Source organism: Carcharodon carcharias, chromosome 2, assembly GCF_017639515.1.
Source record: "Carcharodon carcharias isolate sCarCar2 chromosome 2, sCarCar2.pri, whole genome shotgun sequence".
Taxonomy (NCBI): domain Eukaryota; kingdom Metazoa; phylum Chordata; class Chondrichthyes; order Lamniformes; family Lamnidae; genus Carcharodon; species Carcharodon carcharias.
Genome location: NC_054468.1, coordinates 50451356 through 50475528, shown reverse-complemented (window position 1 = coordinate 50475528; position 24173 = coordinate 50451356). Strand labels below are relative to the sequence as shown.

The window sequence follows — 24173 nt, the reverse complement described above, 5'->3', positions numbered from 1 at the left end:
ATCTTGTAAAACAAAGTCATCCATGAAAAATGGCAATTGTGTTAAAGGATTAATTCCTATTCATGCATAAACATCTGTGTTTTAAGTAGTTGGTTCAGTCAGTAAATGAGAGTTGATGTGACATTTAGCCATGTAGACCATCCTGCTGTCCATCCGGAGTAGGTACACTCACAGTGTTGTGCGAAAGGGAGTTTCAGGTTTTTGACCCAGTTACAATCAAGCAACAGAACATAATTTCAAGTCAGGTAGCTTGGCGGTGAATTTGCAGAGGGTGGTGTTCCCATGTGTCTGTTGTCCTTGTCCTTCTAGGTGGTAGAGGTCGTGGGTATGGAAGGTATTGTCAAAGGAGAGTTGCTGCAGTGCATCTTGTACATGGAAAACACTGTTGATACGATATACTTATGGTAGACGGAGTGAATGTTTAAGGTGGTGGATGGGGTGCCAATCAAGTGGGTTGCTTTGTCCTGGATGATATTGAGCTTTTTGAGTGTTGTTGGAGCTGTACTCATCCAGGGAAGTGGAAAGTACTCCTCCACACTCCTGACTTGTGCATTGTAGATGGTGAACAGGCTTTGGTGAGTCAGGAGGTGAGTTACTCTCCACAGAATTTCCAGCCTCTGACCTAGTAGCCACAGTATTCTCATGGTTTCACCTGTATATTCAAAAAGAGATGTTTGTGTTTGACTATAACATGGATTTCCCACAGTCGAATAAATAGCTCATCTGCTGTTTAGGCTTGTATATTAAGATTTCCATAAAGATTGATAAGTTTTAAAAAGAGATAAATTTCCCAGTGACTGAATTAAAGAATCGAAGGACAAGATTCCACAGTTTAAGACTTTTACTGTAACAAACAAACTAAAATCAACATAGCTCAAACATTACTTAACAAGCAACCATTATGTCAAACTAAAGAAAAGGTATTTCGTATTAAGTAACTAATGCAACAGTACGTCTGCACTTAACGTCAATTCACTTAACGTTTTTTCACTCTGACGTCATTAATAACATAGTGTCAGTATATTCGTTTAACATTGTCAGTTTCACTTAAACATCATTTGCCACAGACATAATATTCTTCCTCTCTCCTCACCGTCCAAGGACCCAAACACTCCTTTCAAGTGAAGCAGCATTTCACTTGCATTTCCCCCAACTTAGTCTACTGCATTCGTTGCTCCCAATGTGGTCTCCTCTACATTGGAGAGACCAAACGTAAACTGGGCGACCGCTTTGCAGAACACCTGCGGTCTGTCCGCAAGAATGACCCAAACCTCCCTGTCGCTTGCCATTTTAACACTCCACCCTGCTCTCTTGCCCACATGTCTGTCCTTGGCTTGCTGCATTGTTCCAGTGAAGCCCAACGCAAACTGGAGGAACAACACCTCATCTTCCGACTAGGGACTTTACAGCCTTCCGGACTGAATATTGAATTCAACAACTTTAGGTCGTGAGTCCCCTCCCCCATCCCCACCCCCTTTCTGTTTCCCCCTTCTCTTTTTTTTCCCAATAAATTATAAAGATTTTCCTTTTCCCACCTATTTCCATTATATAAAATAAAAAAAAAAACCCACTAGAGCTATACCTTGAGTGCCCTACCATCCATTCTTAATTAGCACATTCGTTTAGATAATATCACCAACTTTATCTTTAACACCTATGTGTTCTATTGTACTATTGTTGTTGACATCTTTTGATATTCTGCTTCTATCACTGCTTGTTTGTCGCTACAACCACACCAACCCCCTCCACCTCTCTGTCTCTCTATCTCTCCGCCCCCCACACACACACCTTAAACCAGCTTATATTTCAGCTCTTTCCTGGACTCGAACTCAAGTTCTGTCGAAGGGTCATGAGGACTCGAAACGTCAACTCTTTTCTTCTCCGCCGATGCTGCCAGACCTGCTGAGTTTTTCCAGGTAATTCTGTTTTTGTTTATAATATTCTGTGGCCTGTTGGCTCACATGACTTTTGCCTCAGTGCTTCCACCCTCACCCTCAGTCCCTCTCCCTCCTGCTCCCGGCTTTGCTTCTCCTGGCCTTGCCAACTCCCATCCTTGCCCCCTGGCCTCTGTTCTTACCACAGTCCTTGAAGTCTGTTCTGTGGTGTCTCCTGACCTCTGGCGCCTGTTGCTGGCTCTGCTCCTGACTTCTCGACTGAACTCTCATTAAGTCCTGGGCTCCATCTAGTGGCAGCAGTTGGTTGGTGCAGGCAACCATTGGCTTGTGCATCTGTCTAATATAGGTGGTTGTCCGAGCTAAGCGTGAACAATATTGATGGTGGATACTGTATCTTCATTAGTGATACTCTGGTGCCTTTTCAACCTGATGGTGTAACACAAATGGTTTTATTGGGACTCAGTAGATTCAATTATAAAAGTAAAATTCATCATTACGTGGCTGTTTTTGTAGAATAACAACCTGGAAAGAGCATTGGACTGGATCTTCACACATGTAGATGATGAGGATGAGAGCGAGACAGCATCGGATGTTGAAACACAATCACATGTCAATACAAATGCAGAAGCAGAACCAGTAGGGCCCAGAATCAAGGATGGACCTGGAAGTAAGTCCACTGAAGTGCATTAACACATGCTGCCAATTAGCAAACATAACTTTACAAAGTTAAGCAAAGGAAATTAAAAAATTAATTCAGCTACAACATAGTTATGAGTAAAATAGCTTAATATTTATTATAAAAGCATAATGCTGATTTCTTGCATTAATTATCTGCCTGACTTTTGAAACTTTTCTCTCATTGTAGCATTTGTCTAAAATGAAAGGCAACATTTTTGTTTGCATTTTGTTGTGAGGTGAGTTTCCCACCTCACATAAAGAACCTTCTTTTGTTGACTTCTCTTTGTAATGCAGGACATTTGACTGCATTGAAAAGTGATAATCAGCCAATCACAGTTTAGTTTTTCCTGCATTTTGTAGATTTATTGATTGAGGAGTGGATTTATTGATCTCTGGATTATCTGACTGACATGTAAACTGTGATTTTTTTTTTCTATTCTTTTATGGGATACGAGTGTCACTGGCTGGGTCAGCATTTATTACCCAGTCCCAGTTTCCCTTAAGAAGGTGGTGGTGAGCTGCTTTCTTGACCTTCTGCAATCCATGTGCTGTAGGTGCTCCTACAGTGCTGTTAGGGCTGAACTTGTCATGAACCTATTGTTTTATATGCCATTACCTATTCATACTCTGAGTGTCAGTTCATTTTTTTTCTCAGGCTAGATATTTTATTTGGGTCAGTTTTCACTTGCTTCACCTGGTGTTAACAGGTTAGTAGTAACCTCAAAAAGGGGTCATCAGCCGTACCTCTCTGATCCTGACAATACAGCTGACTGCTGGGCATTCAGGGCCTGTCTCTTTCAGGTGGTTTTCACATACAAATTGCTGTAATCCCCAACAACATTTACTTGAGCACGACTGCAACACTAGCAATGACCCAAACTTGGATTCCTTTTCAACGGTTGGTTCCTTGCTCTTTGTGGGCAATATTGAAATGTGACCTGTGGTCGAACCTGGAGACCTCTGTTCCTCCAGCCATGGGTGGGGTGGGGGGGGGAAACGCAAGTTAAGTCCATGCCCTCCTCCCCCCCACACTCCCAAAAGTAGGCGAGGCCCAAATTCTAAGCAATGGTATATCCAATCAACGATGATTCACTGTTCAACACCTGGGATCGTTGCAATTTCCTAGATATTGGGTAAGCGAAGACACATTTTAGATCTTGATAATGCAGGTTCTCTTATGGAATGTTCTATGATGTTGAAACACATGGATAATACCTACTGGTATTCAAAAAGCATGACACACTTCTAAAGCTTCCTGATAACAAAGTGGAGAACTTCAGATTTTCCATGAGCATCAAAATATATTTCCTGAATTTATACTGCTGACCTCTCGGGGACATAACCAACAACATCTGGGAGATGAGTCAATTATCAACATCAAAGTACAAGATAATTGCAGTTTAGGATAAACTGTTCATCCTATTTTAATCCATGCAGTCAGGAAAATCTTGGTACAACCATTATAACATCGAATTATTTCTTAAATGATACCAGGCTTTTTGTCTGCACTACTTTGTGTACTGTGTTCCCATGTGTTGATTACTCTTTAATTGCAGAAGGATTTGCAAATCTCGGTTCTGAATTTGCTGCTTACTTGTTTTAACTATGTTCTTTTTTTCTACTTTTATTTTACAATATTAAGTAATTTTCCAGATTTATTGTTTCCATTCCCTTCACTGCCTTGTATTTTTGTATAAGGTCACCTCTCAGGCACATACATTCCAAGCTGAAAACCCAAAATTTCTTCAATCTTTCCTCATAGTTCTGACCTTTGATATTAGAAATTCATCCACTATCTCCAGCACTTGGATGTCTAGATTACATGCTTTTTGAGTATGTTGTGATACGAGCGATTCTGACCATTGTCAAACCAATTCTTGAATAATGTATGTACAATAAAAGAATTTTTAAAAGTATAAATCATGTGACTAGTTAGCACACTGCTGCTAAATTACTTACGAGTTGTTCAATAATTTTATCACAAGAAGTTTTTAAATGATGCACAACTGACTAAATCTCTTTATTTTCCAGAATGAATGCTTTTACTAGAGGTCATTCTCTGTCTCAGTAATGTAGACTTTAATTATTTTATACAACTCGGAATCACTTAAACAGCACCTTGCAAACCCACAACCACTACCATTTAGGACAAGAGCAGCAGATAGATGGGAACGCCACCACCTGGAAGTTCCCCTCCAAGCCACTCACCATCCTGACTTGGAAATATATTGCTGTTCCTTCACTGTCGCTGGGTCAAAATCCTGGAACTCCCTTCCTAACAGCACTGTGGGTGTACCAACACCACATGGACTGCAGTGGTTCAAGAAGGCAGCTCACCACCACCTTCTCAAGGGCAACTAAGGATGGGCAATAAATGCTGGCCCAGCCAGTGAAGCCACACCCTGTGAATGAATAAAAAAAAAAGAATTGCTATAGAGCAGAAAAGGGACATTCAGCCCAACCATAGAACCATAGAAAAGTTACAGCACAGAAGGAGGCCATTCGGCCCATCATGTCTGCACTAGCCTCTGACTGAGCAATTCACTTAGTGCCGTTCTCTTGCTTTCTTTCCATATACCTGTACATATTTCCTTATCAGATAACAAAGAGAATGGGCGGTATTTTCCCATCCTGCCCAGAGCAGGTTTCTTGGTGGGCAGGAGTGGAGAATCCAGCAGCAGGCAAAAAGTCGGAAATCCATGGACTGATGTAAAAACAGTTTGCAATTCTCCCGACGGCGGGTTTATGGCAGGTCGGTTATCCTGCTGACTAGTGGCGTGAATGCCATCTGTATCCATTAACATCTCATGAATGCACATTAAAACAGCTGCTCACCAGAGTCTTGTCACACATTCCAATCTAGCCTCATGCCAGCGGGAAATTACGTCAGCCTCAAACCCATTTGAGAAGGGGTGGCGTGCACAAGTCAGGCTTCAGTTTGCTGGTAACATCGAGGTGAGTACAACGTACATAGCCTATCTGCCTCAGCACTGCGCGCAGTCTTGTTGCAATGAACACCATACAGCTGGGGCTGTAGGGTTGGCCTGCTCCTGCTCTCTACCTACCCGAAGAACATCACTGTACTGTGGTACTCATGCAGGCCTACACTTTCCGCAACTGGCACTTCAACCAGGGGTAGGTTCTGAGGCGAGGGTGGGGTTGCTGAAAACATGATAGGCAATGGGGAAGGAAGGCTGCGGAGTGGCATTGAAGGGGAAGGGCAAACACGAAGGGGCCTTACTGGGGTCACCCTCTAACTTCTTGCCGCAGGAGTCTGCTTGGGAAGAAAGGAGGAAGACCTCCTTTCGATGAAAGGCTGTGGCTTCATTGCACTATTTAAAAAGCTACTCAGAACTCTGTGGCCTGACATCACAGTTGCTGCATCTCAAGAGTAACGTATAGGAATTTAGAATTTGTGAATGCAGGCAATAGTGAAGGAGGCACAGCTGCTTCATATATGGCTTTCCATCAATGAAGGCCTTCACCAGATTTGACCCTCCTGACGAACCAAAGGGCATCCATTCATTGACCATGGTGTGGTTGCTGGAGGTCAATCATCTCAGTTCCAGGACATCACTGCAGGTGTTCCTCAGGGTAGTGTCCTAGGCACAAGCATCTTCAGCTGCTTCATCAATGACCTTCCTTCCATCATAATGTCAGAAGTGGGGATGTTCGCTGATGATTGCACATTGTTCACCATTTGCGACTCCTCAGACACTGAAGCAGCCCATGTCCAAATGCAGCAAGACTGGACAATATCCAAGCTTGGGCTGACAAGTGGCAAGTAACGTTCGCACCACACAAGTGTCAGGCAATGACCATCTCCAACAAGACCATCTGACCATCCCCCCTTGACATTCAATGGCATTACCATTGCCGAGTTACCCACCATCAACATCCTGGAGGTTACCATTGACCAGAAACTGAACTGGACTAACCATATAAATACAGTGGCTACAAGAGCAGGTCAGATGCTGGGAATCCAGTGATGAGTAACTCGCTTCCTGACTCCCCAAAGTCTGTCCACCATGTAGGAGGCGCAAGTCAGGACTATGATGGAATACTCTCCACTTGCCTGGATGAGTGCAGCTCCAACAACTCTCAAGAAGCTTGACACCATCCAGGACTAAGCAGCCTGCTTGATTAGCACCCCTTCCACAAATATTCACTTGCTCCACCACCAATGAACAGTAGCAGTAGTGTGTACCATTTACAGGATGCACTGCAGAACCTCACCAAGGCTTCTTAGGCAGCACCTTCCAAACTCACGACCACTACCACCTCGAAGGACAAGGGCAACAGACACATGGGAATACCACTACCTGGAAGTTCCCCACCAAGGCACTGCCATCCTGACTTGGAAATATAGTGCTGTTCCATCACTGTCGCTGGGTCAAAACCCTGGAATCCCCTCCCCACTCCCAACAACACTGTGTGTGTGCCTACACCACAGGGCCTGCAGTGGTTCAAGAGGACAGTTCACCAGCACCTTCTCAAGGGCAATTAGGAATGGGTAATTAATGCTGGCCTAGCCAGTGATGCCCACATCCCATAAATGATTAAAAAGTGATTGGTCATTAATATGCTATATCAGAGATTGGAACACAGAGCTAGGTGGATCACTCATCTCAATTAAACTTTAGCATCCCACTCAGGGCTCAGGATATTACATGCCTGAGATGCCATCTTGGTCACTTTGATGTGTGTGCTAGTGTCTCAAGGACAAGGCGGCATCAGCGACCATGAAAGTAGGGCAGGAAACACTATAGATCCTTACAGTCTCCAAACGTATCACCCTCTGAGCTTTGCTTTCTTGCCCCTTGAATCATTAATGTCTTTAATGTTTCCTTTCAGAGGGAAGGCAAAAGCAGATATGGATCCAAGGCTCAATGTTGCCTTTGTCAGGGTCCTAATGCAATGGAGGAAGCAAAGGAGGGGGAGGCGACTTCATGTGCAGCTCCATCAGGAGGGACATGGTCAAGCAGAGCGACAGCATGAACAGGAGGGTCAGGAGGAGAGACCCAGACAACGGGGGTAACTCACTAGACCTTATTGTAGAAGAGTCTCCTATTTACAAATGAGTGACAGGCAGTGCCGTGCATGTCAGCACTTGTCCTGAGCTCTGGTATAGCACGTATGCTACATTCTTCGTGAAGACCCGATGCCATGTGGAGTTAATGATGCAAACACTGCTGCAACTGAGATGTGGACATGCCTAGGGATCTCCTCCTGTGTATGTCTTTTCTTCGGCTGCTACCAATGTGGAAACACAAATGCCGCTAGAATATCAATGCTGATGAGCTGCCCTCACTCGTGGTCTTCATTGAGGAAGAAGGGCTAGAAATGCTTACATTACACACTTCAAATAAAGATTTAACCACATTTAACCACACAAGGATGCGGCGACTAGTTCAACCGAGGTTGACATCACAGGAATATGAATCTCACAGTGAGACACTATCACTGAGAGGGAGGAAGGTTAAACCTCGAAATAAGAAGATTCTAATGCATTCAGTTACTCAAAACATCCACATAACCATCAAATGTATTCACAAAAGTGCAATGTCTTTACATGTCTAGCACACCCGTGACCCGAAAGTGACATCATTTTTTCCTTAACTTTCCTAACTCTACTGCTCCGCCTGGCTGCAGCCCTGACACCTGCAGCAGAGATGGAGGCAGTCTGCTATCATCAGGACTGCTACGTCCTGATGTCTGTGATGACCTTGGCAAATGTCCACTGGTGGCCCGAGGCCTGGGGATCCCTGGCTTGATAAGGGTCACCTGCTCAGGGACAGAAGCACTCTCGGCAACCTGAGAAGCTGGAGTGGGTGGGGTCACAGGCAGAGGGGGTTGTGAGTGGCTGCACACCCTTGGACTGGAGAGAATGCCCCCAGGGAGTCCAGCTGACACTCGTCTTCCCTGTGGGTGCCCGAGGGCCCCGCCCTCACTCCTGCAGGAGATGGTGCACCTGGAGGGAGGTCAAGGTGCCTTGTCATCTTATCGCCTACATCTTGGCCCACCAAAGCATGTGGTTATCGAGTGCAGGGTCGAGTGCAAATCCAACAAGGCCTGCTGAACCTAGGTCTCCGTGGTGACCACCACGCGAGTCGCTCAAGGTCATATGGTGACTTTGAGCGGCTCGCATGTCAGAGCCACAACATCAGACAGAACACAGACGGACTCCTCCATCGCTCACTCTAATTTGCTGAGTGAGTGCTGAATCTCTGCCTGATGTTGTGCCGCCGCCTGTCTTTGCATCTCCAGCATTGATTTGGCAGCCGCTTCCAGAGGCTTATCATCTGACTCGGACTGAGTGGGTGGCTGGTCTCCAGCAGCCCTCTGAGTGCTGGAGACCTGGGCTGTCCCTGCCTCCGACTGCTGCGGGGATGTGTCAGTGAGGTGTTCCCCAGAAAGTGAACCCGAGCTTAATTTACAGCTGTGCCCCATCCACATGTCTCTGAGCTGGTGGAGGGTGTGTGTAAGCGCCATGACGGTTCTTCCAGAGGTTCCTCTTCGGACATAGTCTGGGGTTTCGGATTGGTGTGGACTGGCTTGTGGGCCTCAATTTACTGGTGTCTAAATAGAAAACAGAGTTTCAGCTAATGAGCATGAGCTAGATAAGACTGCATGTGACTCACTGTAAATGGCAGGATTTGATGAGGTGATGGAGCTGTGATCTGTACTAGGTTGGTGGGAGAGTCCAATTTCCCCTTCCCCACAGAAGCAATCCCTGTTCTCTCCAGCCAGCTCAGCTGCAGCCCCCACAAACTCAGTGAGGATGTTGGATGTCCCTCTCCCGGCCTGCGCTCTCTCACACCTGTTGTGTGCCTGCTTGGCCTGTATGAAGAAGGAAAAAAGGCATGAGATGAGAAGGGATGGAGCAGGGGTTGGGTGAGATGCATGTCCCCCGTATGTGGTGAGACATCTTCAGAAGGGCCAGAGGATGGAGTGTGAGCAACATGATGGATGGGATGGTGGTGATGTGAACATCTCGGTGAGAGAACGAGTGTTGATATGTGTCCCCTGCTAATGGTTGTGTGAGATCCCTGAAGAGAGTACTGTTTGAGTGCAGGATGCCATAATGAGAGTTTGATATTAGGGGGAGTTGAAGGATGACTTGCCCAGGCCGGAGAGGTGAGGCTGCTGCATTTCTTGCAGCCACCGCTGGGATACGAGACTTACCTGTGCGCCTGCACTCCTCTGATCAAGGCCCGGAGGGCCTGGTGGGTGAAGCATGGTGCTGTCGTCTTCTAGACGCTCCTGGCTGCCTTCTGCTGGCTGCAAGACGCCTCTGCACATGTCCAGAAGACAGCTGGGCTGGGGAGAGTGAGATTGTGTGTTGGACTGGCCTTTAAGTATGCTAACCGGACCTTCAATCCCACCAACCGACGGCGGGCAGACGATTCAACACCCGACCATCCAGGAGGTTCCGCCTGATAGTCACTGGTTCATAATTAATGACCCTCCAAGCATGGAATCGGGCATGAGTTCCCGCCATTCCGGCCAATGAGGTGGGCATCACCAAAACCACCTGCCACTGTACTTAGGCTGGGATTTTCCATGCCCGCCAGAGTCGGGCGTGCTCGGTGGTGTGGAGGGACAATGTGTCGCGATCGGTTTCACGACAGTGTGAAACCAGCTTTCCATCGCCCCCACAGCCCTCTGATGGCGGGTCACATTCTCCGCCATTGGACGTAGGGACTCTCATTGTAATGCATCAGCATAAGGCCAGCTCGCCGCCACATTGCCCCCACATTGGATCGTCCGTCCACGTCGATGGGAAAACACACCAATGTGTTTCACTACAGCACATAAGGGACGTGCACCTGGTGGGCTGCATTTCGCTCAGGACTTCAAGGTTTGTTTCCCTACCTTGCTTCGGTCAGCACTGACAGTCGTCAGCCTTCACAGACAGCTCCACATCACTTGTGGGGGGGCTCAAGGGCAGGTCTCTACCTACCAGATCAGCAACATGTGGGTGGCTTTTCAATGGCTGCAGGGCTAAGTCTTGCTTGCCAAATGGGGAGAAGTGGCCTCAGCAAGGGAAGAGGCTACAGGATGAGGGTTGTACTGGGGAAGGAGTATCCCAGGGTGTGTGTGGGGGGGTGGGGAGGGGGGTGTGGGGGGGCACAGGTTGATCTGTACAATAGCCTCAAGATGGTGAGGGCTGAGGAGGCAATCTCCAGAGGAGATGAGGCCAGATGGACATGTGAGGGTATGTGTGTGAGAATGGATAGTGATGTCCCTTGAGCTGGCAGTGAGTGAGATGCCAGTGAATGTGTGATGGGCTTGTGGAAGTGAGGTTAGAGTGATGCAATGGTTGCCATACACTGGCTGTACAGATGAGATCATTCATCCTCTATCTGCATTGGATGGCCAACCTCTTTTGTGCAACATTGGCACTGATCATCACTGCCATTGCCTAACAAACCGGAGTGACCAGAGCCAGGATAGAGGACGTCACAGCAGGCCTCCACGGCATCCAAAAGGTGCTCAATGGCTGCAGCCTTCTTGCCTTTGAGGGCCATGTCTTCGTTGCTGCAGTCCTGGGCTGGAAGCATTGACTGCAGCTGCACTTTAAATGTGGTGCCTGGCGTGATGAAGCAGCGAGGTAAAGGCGTGGCAGGTGAATGAGAGCCTGCCCACAGTTTCCTGGGAAGGCATAAGTAATGAGAGTTTGGGATAACAGCGTGAAAACCCGTCATTGCAGGTCGTTTTATCTGACTGCTACCACACTTGGCGCAAATCTGGGACGTTTCTGCCCTTAGTCTCATAAATGGAAAATTGTGCCCAACATCTTTTAAGAAATACAAACTCTAAGCGATACTGTGGAAATATTTTTGATAAAGATATTTTCTATATTTTATACTGCAATAAATGCTCATATGAAATGTAACTTAATGATCCACGGTTTGCTTTAATCTGTAGGATACGAGCTGTTTGCCTTTATTAGCCATATGGGACCATCTACAATGTCTGGTCATTACGTCTGCCATATCAAAAAGGAGGGAAGGTAAGCGCTAGTTTCTTTGAAAGGGACGTTTAAACTGCTAAATTTATTTAAGCTTTTATAACTTTGTTCTATATTAGCCTCAATCCAGTTTTGAAAAGAGGATTAGTGTAGACCCAATTTGTTTCTGTTGACGAATCTGCAACAGGAATACTTGAGTTAGTGGAACAATGTGCTTTACAAATAAAAACAGAAAATGCTGGAAAAACTCAGCAGATCTGACAGCATGTGTGGAGAAACAGAGTTTGTATGTCTCCTCTTCAGAGCTAAAGAGAAGTAGAAATGTGATGGAGTTTATACTGTTTAAGAGGGAGTGGAGCAGGTGGAGCAAAATAGAAGGTCAGGGATGGGTGGGAGCTGAGGAGAGATTGACAAAGATGTCATGGACACAAGACAAAGGGAGTGTTAATGGTAGTATTAAAGACTAAAGAAGGTGCTGATAGTGGCATAAAAGTAAGATAGCAGAATATGTTAATAGCAGAACAAAGGTCAGTGCTCGTGACAGTGACAGATGGCCCTGTGGGGGGAGTGGGGTTGGGGAAAACGGATAAAACATTTTTTTAATTTTAAATTGAATAAACAAGCAAATAAAAATAAATACATAAAATTAAAACAAAATAACAATTGGATTAAAAAAAGAGGTAAAGATGGGGAGGGATTTAGTGGAGAGTTTATAGCTCTTGTGTTTTACTTATTAGTTAGTTGGAAAGCCATGGAAAAATGTTTCATTTGAGAAAAAAATTGATAGGCGCAATAAAATAATATAGTATGTACATTCTCTGAGTACACCAAGAAATTTGAATGTTTTATACTATTTTAATTAATTGCTCTGAATTAAGAGTGTGTGTTTTCAAGTCTTTATTAGCTTTAGACTTGACTCTTCCAATGCATAGTTGGCTGGCGTCCCAAATTCTACTCTCTCTAAACTTGAGGTCATCCAAAATTCTGCTGGCCATGTCTTAATTCGCGCCAAGTCCTGTTCCCCTGTGCTCACTGACCTACATTGGTTCCTAGTCAAGCAATATCTTGATTTTAAAATTCTCATCCTTGTTTCAGATCTATCCATGACCCGTGCATCACCACCGCCACCCCACCCCATCTCTGTTATCTCCTCCAACCTCACAACCCTCTGAGATACCTGTGCCTCTCGAATTCTGCCCTCCAAACCTGATTTTAATTGTTCAACCATTTTTTGGCTGCAGCTTCAGTTACCAAAGGCCCTGAGCCCTGGGATACCCAACTGCATCATCTGACCTAATATCTCCTTATGTGGATAATAATATTTTATTATGCTCCTGGGAAGTGCCTTTAGATATTTTATTCTGTTAAAGGCACTATATAAGTATAAATTGTTGTTTTATTTTTGCATTAATTAATTGCATCTCCATTTCTTCCATTCAGGTGGGTAATCTACAATGACCATAAAGTCTGTGCTTCAGAGAAACCCCCTAAAGACCTGGGATACATTTACTTTTATCAGCGAATGTCCTACTAAGCTTGAAACCTATGTATGAAAACCATAACCTTTTTTCCAAAGATTCAAAAATTACAAACTCTCAAAGGTTTGGGAGAAACTGTGGATTCTGTCATTACTGTGCAACTACTTTATTTATAGAAAACACAATTATAATGCAATAATACATTTGATATAAGAGGGAAAATTTTTATTGTTTAATATATTGACAGTTTTTTTTTGTTTTTATTTTAAAACTGCATCTGGAGAAGCTGAAGAAGCATATCAGAGGTGTGTGCAATCAGTTTACTTTTAACTGACTTTAGCAGATTTTTTTAAACATATCAAAACATCTTCATTATTTCTTCCATTGCCCTCCTTCCCTCTTATTCTGGTTCATTTGTTAGAATAATCGTTTCATTTTGTTTTTTGTTTTGAATGGGCACTCCATAGAAACATGGCTGTCTTATAGAATGCATCCATCCTCCACAAAAAGTCACTAGTTTTAGGATTTTCTCCTCTAAACAGCAGTTCATAAAAGGGAGAGTTATTGTATTTAGCACTAACCAAATATTTAGACATGTAGATGTGCCTCACAGTTACTGATTAGTTTATAAGTTTGAACAAATCCATGGTTTCATATTAAAACCCACGTTTACAAAGTCATATGTATGGCACATGATGTATGAGACCACGAAATCAAGAACCTTAAAGTATTCACAAGTGTATATGACCATTCTCATCCAAGTCATGTAAAAAGCCTAACCAGAAGCTAAATTTCTAGATTCCCACTCTGTCGTTCATATGGCATCATTTTATTTCTTGTCACACATAGAATCAGGCTGTTATTCTATTTAAAGATAGTGCTTATTGTTAGCAAACAATGGCTGGAATCTTATTGACCTGCCGAAGTGGCTTGATGACGAGACCAGGAGGAAGGTATGACAGAAAATTGTACCAATATGTTCCCCTCTCTGGCCAATTCTGTCAGAGGTGAGGTGAAAGCAGCAATGGCTACTTGCCCCACAGCCTGTCACTTTGCATAATTAATTGTTCAATTGTAGGAAGGTTGGGGGCGCTGCAGGGATCTTCCTGGCCAAAGCCTGGCAGGTGCCTGGAGACAGCTTACTAGTGGGCCTGCAAGGCCTCTTTCAGCACCCCCCCCCCCCCCCCCCCCCCCCCAACCCCCAACGAAGCTGAATGGATCAGTGAGCTGTGGCCGCAGACAATCCTATTGAGGGCTTTAAAACTACAAACCTCCTGTAGAGGGGTTTCAAACTACAAACCTCTTCAAGGGGTACCACAAGATGAAGGTGCCCTGGCAGTCATCCTTCTACAGGGGAAGTGTCCATAATATCCTTCCAAGGCTGAAGTCCCTATAATTGGGCCTGCAGCCTCAGAAATTCTTAATTGGACAGTGGACACAGCCAAATAGGAGGCCATCTCCCAGAAGATCATGCCAGCGGGTGCATTACTGGCGTAAGTGTAGTGGGGACCTGGAATAGGCCTGCCCTGCAATTATTCTTAAAGGGGACAAGATTCTACACAGTGATTATAACAACTACCAGAAAAATTATGTCAATACCTTAGAGAGCCAACTTTAGTTTCAAAAGTCTAAGGTTGATACTGAGACCCCCATATGTAGTGATATAATTTACAACATTGCTTTCATTAAAGTAGAATAATGGCTCATTACAAACTTGCATCTCTAAAAGGTAGCTTTCTTTCTTTGGCAAACATCCCATATTCTTCAAATGAAAGTAACCTCCATTTGCCATATGATAAGCTAAGCTATTTAACTGACAAAGCAAAGGAGGCCTGCCTCAAGAATTTTTGATTCCCACCATGTAACCACTCCCTCATTACTAAAACAAAAGACTAAGCTAACATCTGTTGTCAGATAAGGCTATTGATTTAAAGATAAGACTTCTCGATATGAATTTTCCACTTCTGGGTGCCTGCTGCTGAATAGATTGTGCAACTGGTAGTGAAAAGTGGGCTGGAATTTGGTCTTGTTGAAGCTCCACCAATTTGTGCCCCAAAATAACTTCTAGATGGGTTCATTTGCAGTACACCTAACAACAAGGTTGCTGTTTCATTTTAAATTATGTCTGTTCTGCTGCACAGCTATAAACTATCAGATCTTAATCATGCCCGTGTGAAATAGGTGCTGATGGTTGCAGGTAGGGATAAATATACACAAGATCATGGCAAGGAAATATAATGTGAAAGTAGGTGTAACTGAGGCATTTTTAACGATTCTTCTTTACTTTCCTGTTCACAATTCGGTTCTTTTGGAGCTCTCTGCCAATTTTAGTACGTGTTTATTATCACCTATGAAGAGTGTTGTGGTATCACAGGATCATAGATTAAACGATAATTTGTAGTTCTGCCACTGACACCACTGAACCCTGAAATTATTCTAGGCATCTTTTTGTTGCAGTAAATTATATGGTGTCTAAGTCTGGAGAGCTAAATGATTATCACCAAGGCTTTAGGAATAGACACAACAATCTTGCTGTGTTATTGAATAACTCCCCAGTTGTTAAACTTGAGACCCTCGCACCAGTTTGGCTAGAAAAGAGTCACATGAAAGTGAAAGAGCAGCTAGCATATCTAATAAATGCAAAGGTATTTACATCCAGAGCAAATTTGGAAGTTAACCAGGAAAGAATATCACGACTTGTCATTCTTGGGTGCGTTAAAGACTAAGGTGTGCTCACTGCATGAAAGGTTTGACAGGTTGGCATCAGGTCAAAGGAGAAAGCAAAAATGTTTCTTGTGAGAAGAAAAGTTATTTTATCTTGTGAGGTTTTTTATATTTTTGCCCAACAAGATGAAAGATAGCAATGCTGGACAAATCTGCAAAACTCAAGACCTTGGTTCCTTGCCTTCTAAATCTCATAGTGGGTCACTCTTTTAAATCACTCCTACAACTGTTGGTTACAAACTCATCTGTAGACTTGATAGGCTGACACTAGTTAAGATTATTGAGAAAAATCATGGCTTTCCTAAATGTATCAGAAATTATACCAGGGTTAGATATACTGAATTACATTACACTGAAGAAAACAATCACTGTCCTTACTAACTCATGATTACAACATTGTTGGAATTTCTAAGACTTCTTATTTGTTGATTGGAGCAGGGTATAGTAATTGTTGCCATTATTTGAAGAAAAGAGATAGTGGTAACCATGACAGGATGGCGGGAGGGTCTCAAGAAAGTAGGTAGTTCTTTGAAGTGTTGAATGGTCTTCCTTAAAATGAATTATGTAGAGACTAATGAATTAGTAATGCAAATTCCAGGTTGTAATCGTGTTGCCATTCACATCTTTACAAACAATTATACTGTTAATTTTTCACTTGCCGTAGGATCAGTAAAATTTGTTTTAGGCAATTATATTTTGCAACTCCATACATTTTTTTTCTGCTTATCAAGTTTAAATTTAAAGGAACACTGAGGATCTCTAAAGTGAATCTTAAAAAAAATACACCACAATATTACATTGAAGTACTTTAATTGCTGGCTCGCTCCCAATGCTGTGACCAGTTTTGGCACATCATATTTCTGCTCATATTATATTATTAAGACAACTTTATTTTGATAAAAATCTATTAAGTTAGTCTAAATCTAAAATCAGCAATGCTATTTGGATGACTAGGAGTTCTAAAACATGGGACTGTTTTCATACTTCAAATTAAATCAATACATTAAGTCAATGGAAACTCTTTAAAAATTGATTGCTATTGAACTAATTTTAATCTCATATCCAAGTTCAGTTTGGGCCTCTGATACTACAACATCAAATAAACCTCAAATTTTATCTGTGCATGACTTACAGTTGGCTATTATAAAATGAGCTCCTTGTCTTGAGTAGATAGTATATTACAAAAGATTTTAATAGCTTGTGAGAATATTATACACTACTTTTCAAACTGAAAAGTCACTTTATCTGCATTAGAATTATCGGCCTGTGTATGCACCAACATTTAAATGAGTTCTTTCATGTTTTTCAAATCCATTAATGGACATTATTTCCTGGGCATCCCCTTATAACCCATTAAGTTCAAAAGGGAACCATTATTGAAGCAGTTCCAATTTATAATATAATGCTGTACTTGACAGTTGTTGAGTGCATTTATAATGAAGGTACTTTTTGGAATCTCCATTTGCTGAGAGATCCATTTAAAAGAAAACGTATCCACATCATGGTTGTTGCATAATAGAAACCCTATGATGGGTGGCTTGTGTCAGTATGTGGGCAATGTTGATATAAAGAACTTGGCATGTTTAACAAACTTGCAGTTGTTTTATCTTATGCTTGAACAACCATCAGACCAAAGTAACCTTCATTAATCTCTCAAACAGTAGATTTAGATCATTTAGATAACTTTCATGGTGTTATTTTCTTAGCAATTGGAGATGAATTTCTTAAATCCACATTAACTTAGAATTTTTTATCCTGCTTTTACTTCACTTGGTTACTATTATTGGCATGACGGAAAAAAAAACTCACTGTAGGAACTGAGAAAATGTTTTTTCACGTTTGGAAGCTCCCATTTTTGTGATTTTGAATATTTCAAAAACATTTGAAAAATAAAATTGAACTCTTTCCTTTGCATCAAAACAAACTTGATCCCCTACATCACCTTCCCATTACACCCCTTACTCATCCATCTGCTCTTTCCACCTCATCCATTCTCTCCTGCTTCTCCTCATCCCCTGATACTCCCTGCTCTTCCCATTTTGCCTCTTCCCCTATCCACTCGAACGCTAACCATGTTCCTCAGCTCCATCAGCCAGCTTGAAGGGGAGGCAATGATATGGGGTGGACATGGCCTGGTGGGGAAAGGTCGCTGGTGAAAGTAGCAGGAATTCATATTTCCTGTTAGCAAGATGGTTTTACACATTTGGGAGTGCCAGCATTCAAATTTAATTATTTTTGAAACATTTTCTATGAATGTTGTAGCCTTTGCCTTCCTATATTATTTCTCTAATCCATTGTGGCTGCCATTTTACAGCTTTGGTGAAGGTTACAGATCTATGCATTTGACTGATGTTAATACTGAAGCCATTGTCTTTTCCTGTTCTAGTTTTCTCAATTACACCCACATCTATTTTTAAATTTTGTCAATGCGGAACTGGTGTTTTTCACCATTGTATAACTATAGCACCATTGAGGTTTTTAGAGGTAACTTATTTGCCATAGTGAGGCAGAGTGTCTCTGGATGGTTGTATCTCATCCTCAGCTGCTGCTGTTTGCAGAAACTACTCTATCATCAGTATTAATGTAACTGGAAAATGTTGGAACACAATCTTCATTGCTGCACAGTTACAACGTTGGAGTAATTCAATAAAATTTTGTTGAAATCTTGTTTAGCTGAGTTTTCATTTAAATGTATTAATTATTGACTGCTTAATGGAAATTATAAAATGGTCATCGTTCCCTAGGGTTACAGAAGAATATAAAAATTTAAAGCCTGCATTAGTGCATACAACACTAATAGACCAGATGATAGGAAAACCTGAACAATGAAACAACATGTGCTCATCCCTAATTCTGCTAATAAGCACATAGCACTTTGGAAGTGCAGGAGTTAAGTTGTGTTGAAATATTAGAAACATTGACATTTGTTAATTAAAAATAATCAGTAATCACTTCAAGAATTTACTGTTCTTGAATTTACTGTTCAACACTGTTTTTGAACTGCTGTTCTTCAGGTTTTCCTTTCTTTAACACATCGCTACATAATCCAGAACAAGTTCATTTAATCAGCAGCACCCCATCTTAAACATTCACTCCCTCTACTACTGACACACAGTAGCAACCATATACAAGATGCACTGCCAAGGCTACTTTGACAGTACCTTCCAAACCTGCGACCTCTACCACCTAGAAAGGCAAAGGCAGCAGAGACATCGGGGAGAATTTTCCCCATGTTGGACAGACCGGTTGGGAGTGGGTGTGGGGCCGATCGCCACCCGTGATCGGCTCCGTGCCACCATTTTTCGTGGGTGGGCCAATTAAGGCTGGCCTAGCGTGACGCACAGCTGGTAGCACTTAGCATTACCTGTGTGGGCGGGGGAAGAGGGAGAGTCAGAGCCTGGGCTCTTTCATGTTTGCATGAGGCACGGAGCTGCCTCAGGGAGATTAAGTAAATGTTGAAATTTTTGAATAAAGAGAAATAAAAATTATTTACAAATGTCCCCTCATGTGACAGTGTCACATGAGCTGGGACATGTTTATGAATTGTGGAAAAATCATTTATTTATTTAATAAAACCTTCATGAAACCTCATCTCGCCCGTGGATGAGGTTTCCCGAAAAACGAGAAGGCTGCTTGGGCTCTTCACCTGCCCACCAACCTTAAGGTTGGACTGACAGCATTGATAGTTACTGTAATTGGTTTCTTAATGGCCTTTGACAGTTGGGCGGGCGCGTAGCCGCCTCCGACACACGCCCGCCGATGAAGGATCTGAATGACGCGCGGTGACGGGACATTTTATGCATTAGTGTGCCGGGCCCATCCCCGCACGCCGGCATGAAAATTCTCTCCATGGGAACACCACCACCTGCAAGCACCCCTCCAAGCCACACACCATCCTGACTTGGAGCTATATCGCCATTCCTTCACTGTCATTGGGTCAAAATCCTGGAACTCTTTTTCTAACAGTACTGCCCAGAAGGGAAAAAAACAGTTCAGACCAGTACTCCTATTTCCCAGCTCTACTGGTGTTCCATTTTAAGGTATACAAGACCAGTTCGGACCAAGATTCTTATTTCCCAGTTTTTACTGTTTTTCCCTTCTGGGTGTAGGCATACCTACACCAGGTGAACTTCAGTGGTTCATGAAGGCAGCTCACCACCACCTTACCAAGGGCAATTAGGGATAAGCAACAAATGCTGGCCTAGCCAGCGACGCCTGGATCCCATGAAAGAATAAAAAAAACTTGGATGTACATTTCAGGCTTGATAGGCTATTACTGTTGGAACTCAAAAACAAAAACGAGTGATGAAATATCAGAACAGATGTTCTTCCTCTGCTGTAAGTACACCAGTATACTTCCGAGCTAATTAAATTTGTAAACTGTTTTCAGACCAGCAGGTTATGATAAACTAACAGCTCTGTTTTCAATAAGGAGAAGGATATAATCACTATTTTAATGATGGATCATGGCATTGCTTTGTGCTGGAGGATTTCCAGTTTCTTTATTCGTAAACTCAGTCTTAAACTCCACTTTTTTAAAACACAGGATACACTGCAAGATGGAAGATGGTATGCATCAGGTATGTGACATTTATGCGTACAAGATGTGGGCCTTGCAATTTTGTAACACTGGGGATCTGTGAGGTTTAGGAGGAAGGAGTTTTGAATTTGTTAGGGTTGAGAGTGTTCCTAGGGTTTTAACATTAGTGGAAGTCCTAGGGCTTGATGGCACAAGGAAGAGGCTCTCAGGAATCAAATAACTCCTGAAAGGCCATGGGGTTTAATAGCACTGAAGGAGAATGGGAGGGGATTCCTGGGATTCTGTAGAACTTGGATGAGTTTTTTTAATTCATTCACGGGATGTGGATATTGCTGGCTGGACCAGCATTTATTACCCATCCGTAGTTGCTCTTGAGAAGATGGTCGTGTGTTGCCTTCTTGAACCACTGGAGTCCATGTGTTGTAAGTACATCCACAGTGCTGTTAGGAAGGGAGTTACAGGATTTTGACCTAGTGACAGTGAATGAACGGTATATTTACAAGTCAGGATGGTGAGTGGCCTGGAGAGGAACTTCCAGGTGGTGGTTTTCCCATCTATTGCTGCCCATGACCTTCTAGACGGTAGTGGTCGTGGGTTTGGAAGGGATTGTCTAAGGAGCCTTGGTGAATTCCTGCAGTGTGCCTTGTAGATGCTACACACTGCTGCTACTGTGCATCGATGATGGAGGGAGTGAATGTTTGTGGATGTGGTACCAATCAAGCAGGCTGCTTTGTCCTGGATGGTGTCAAGCTTCTTGAGTGCTGTGGGAGCTGCACTTATCCAGGCAAGTGGGGAGTATTCCATCGAACCCCTGACTTGTGCCTTGTAGATGGTGGGTAGGCTTAGGGGAGTCAGGAGGTGAGTTACTTGTCACAGGATTCCTTGTCTCTGACCTGCTCTTGTAGCCACAGTATTTATATGGCTAGTCCAGTTCAGTTGCTGGTCAATGGTAACCTCCAGGATGTTGATATTGGGGTATTCAATGATGGTAATGCAATTGAACATCAAGGGGTGATGGTTGGATTCTCTTGTTGGAGATGGACATTTGTCAGATGCTTGTGTGGCATGAATGTTACTTGCTATTTGTCAGCCCAAGCGTGGATATTGTCCAGGTCTTGCTGTATTTGGACGTAGACTGCTTCAGTATCTGAGGAGTCGCAAATGGTGCTAAACATTGTGTAATCATCAGCGAACATCCCCACTTCGGACATTATGATGGAAGGAAGGTCATTGATGAAGCAGCTGAAGATGGTTGGGCCGAGGATAGGCCCTTGAAGAACTCCTGAAATGATGTCCTGAAACTTAGATGACTGAGCTCCAGCAACCACAACCACCTTCCTTTGTGCTAGTTATGACTCCAACCAGTGGAGAGTTTTCCCCCTGATTCCCATTGACTCCAGTTTTGCTAGGGCTCCTTGATGCCACACTCAGTCAAATGTGGGGCTTAATGTCAAGGGCAGTCACTCTCATCTGACCTTTAGAGTTCAGCACTTTTGTTCATGTGTGAACCAAGGCTGTAGTGAGGTCAGGAGCTGAGTGGCCCTGGTGGAACCCAAACTGGGTGCCAGTGAGCAGATTATTGCTAAGAAAGTGCCGCTTGATAGCACTGTTGATGACCCCTTCTATTACTTTACTGAAGATTGAGAGTAGACTGATGGGGCAGGAATTAGTCGGGTTGGATTGGCCTGCTTTTGCTATACAGGACATACCTGAGCAATTTTCTACATAGCCGGGTAAATGCCAGTGTTGTAGTTGTACTGGAACAGCTTGGCTAGGGGCATGGCAAGTCCTGGAGCGCAAGTCTTTAGTACTATTGCCGGAATATTGCCAGGGTTCATAGCCTTTGCAATATCCAGTGCCTTCAGCCATTTCTTGATATGACGTGGAGTGAATCAAATTGGCTGAAGACTGGCATCTGTCATTCTGGGGGCCTCCAGGAGAGGCCGAGGTGGATCATCCACTCGGCACTTCTGGCTGAAGATTGTAGCAAATCCTTCAGCCTTATCTTTTGCACTGATGTGCTGGGCTCCCTGAGTTCCTGTGTTATCTCAGCAACATAAAGAGGGTTCAGGTATTTCTCAATGAGGAGGTTTATGGAAACACACTGGAGCAGTGTCTGCGCTGTTACAGTACTGGAGGACAGGTGTGACAGCAGTGGAGTGAGTTCCAGGTCTAGCAGAATCAGAGTGTTAATTCATTCCTAACTTACATAAAAGCAGGGGAGGGAACAAGGATGGTGAAGTTTGTCAGCACTGCGGATGGTCAAAGGATCTGGCAGTTCTGGAAAAATGGTAATAAGATCTGGCAATATGGAGGTAAGGGGTGTAAGCCGAGGGTCATCAACTTTCAGCTCCTTGTCATCTCTCCCAAAACTACGTTTGAATCACTTGAATTGGCTTCCATTCCGTGCACAATGAAACGACACCTTATGTGACTGCAGCTGTAGTACATTGCCCCCGCTGATGTTTACAGGGAGCATGGGGAAAACATGACAGGACCGGGGACACACAGGGCCTGGCAGGACTTCAATATAATGGGTGGAATTTTCCGAGCCCACTGGCAGCGGGTGTGATAGGTGGCTTGCGAGGAAAACATGGTGGGACTTGCTTCACGACGGCGTGAAGGCAGGTTGAGATCGTCCGCTCAGCCTGCTGATGGCGGGCCGTGTTTCCTGCCATTGGTCAGTGAGGAGCTAATTGTGACACATTAACATGTAAGTAAAAGGCCATCCCACCAGGCTCTTGGAACCCCGCTGTATCACCTGTCCACCTCGACGGGAATGCACGCCGATGTGTTTCACAACAGCACGCAGGCGATGCACACTTGGCGGCCTTCACTTTGGGGGAACTGAGGTGAGTGAGCAGCAGCATTCTCCACAGCTTGCCCATTGTTTACAGGCCTCGAGGGGCAGGGGCAACTGATGCCTGTTCCCGGAGGTGACTGCTGGGGGTGGGGGGGTGGATGAGGTCTGAGGGCAAGTGCTGGCAATCCTGGAAGGCGACTGCTGAGGGGGTGGGGTGCCTGGGGGGCAAGTGCTGGCCAGCATCGGAGGCGACTGCTGACTGGGGGGAGGGGTGGGGGGGGGTGTGGGTTCAAGTGCTGCCTTGGTGCTGCATCCTGTGCACAGGCAATCGAGGAGGGTGGGCTGGTTAAGCGAGGGGAGCGGCCACGCATTAGGGACACCTGTATAAACTGACCATGCCTCTGCAACTAAGACAGATCAGGCACAGCCACAGTGGATATGATTGGGGTCGGGCTCCTAGCCTGGCCGTCCATACAAGCAACACTGGCACCAAAGGGCCACCAAGTGCTCCATATCTTACATCCCTGCCCCCATCCCCCTTGGCACAGACTTCAAGTCCGCCACCGTTTTATTGGACCGCAGAGCAGTTGGGCTGCACACGTTGTACAATCTCCTCGCCAACGCTGGCCATGGAGCAGTCACTGCTGGAGGTGCTCACAGCCCCTTGCAATCTCAGCATCCTGGTTTGGACCAGTGACCCCATGTTGCAAGTTGACAGGGCAGCCATGCAGCGCACTCATTTCTGGCATCCAGGGGTGACCAGCACTCTCCGGTAAGCATTAAAGGGTGGTCACACAGGGCCAGGAAAGGTACTAAATACAGCCATGATAACCATGTCTCTCTCTCTTTCATGTTGCAGGGGGACCACATCAGGGTCATGGACCCTGGTGACTTGTCTGTAAGTCTGATGGCCTACAGATACTATAGAAGACAGAGGAGAGAGCGACTGAGGTACCTGGCTGCGCAAAGGCAGGAGCAGCAAACTCATGAAGAAGGGGCAGCAGGGGCTCCCGCAGATGCCGCCTAGGAGTCACAGCAAGCCTTGGCTGATCAGCGCCTAGTGACACCCAGGATCTATAGA

The 24173-nt window shown here is 44.3% G+C and overlaps 1 protein-coding gene across 3 annotated transcripts in view; it reads left to right on the top strand.

The window, feature by feature from the left end:
* Nucleotides 1–13160, top strand: part of usp13 (ubiquitin specific peptidase 13) — a 104102-nt gene extending 90942 nt beyond the window's left edge. For all 3 annotated transcript variants that reach the window (XM_041216032.1, XM_041216023.1, XM_041216042.1), the window contains 3 exons: nt 2409–2562; nt 11505–11589; nt 12988–13160. In XM_041216032.1, coding sequence (XP_041071966.1) covers nt 2409–2562; nt 11505–11589; nt 12988–13081 — 333 coding nt within the window. In that variant the 3' untranslated portion in view covers nt 13082–13160. The remainder of the gene's footprint in view (nt 1–2408; nt 2563–11504; nt 11590–12987) is intronic.
* The last annotated feature ends 11013 nt before the right edge of the window (nt 13161–24173 follow it).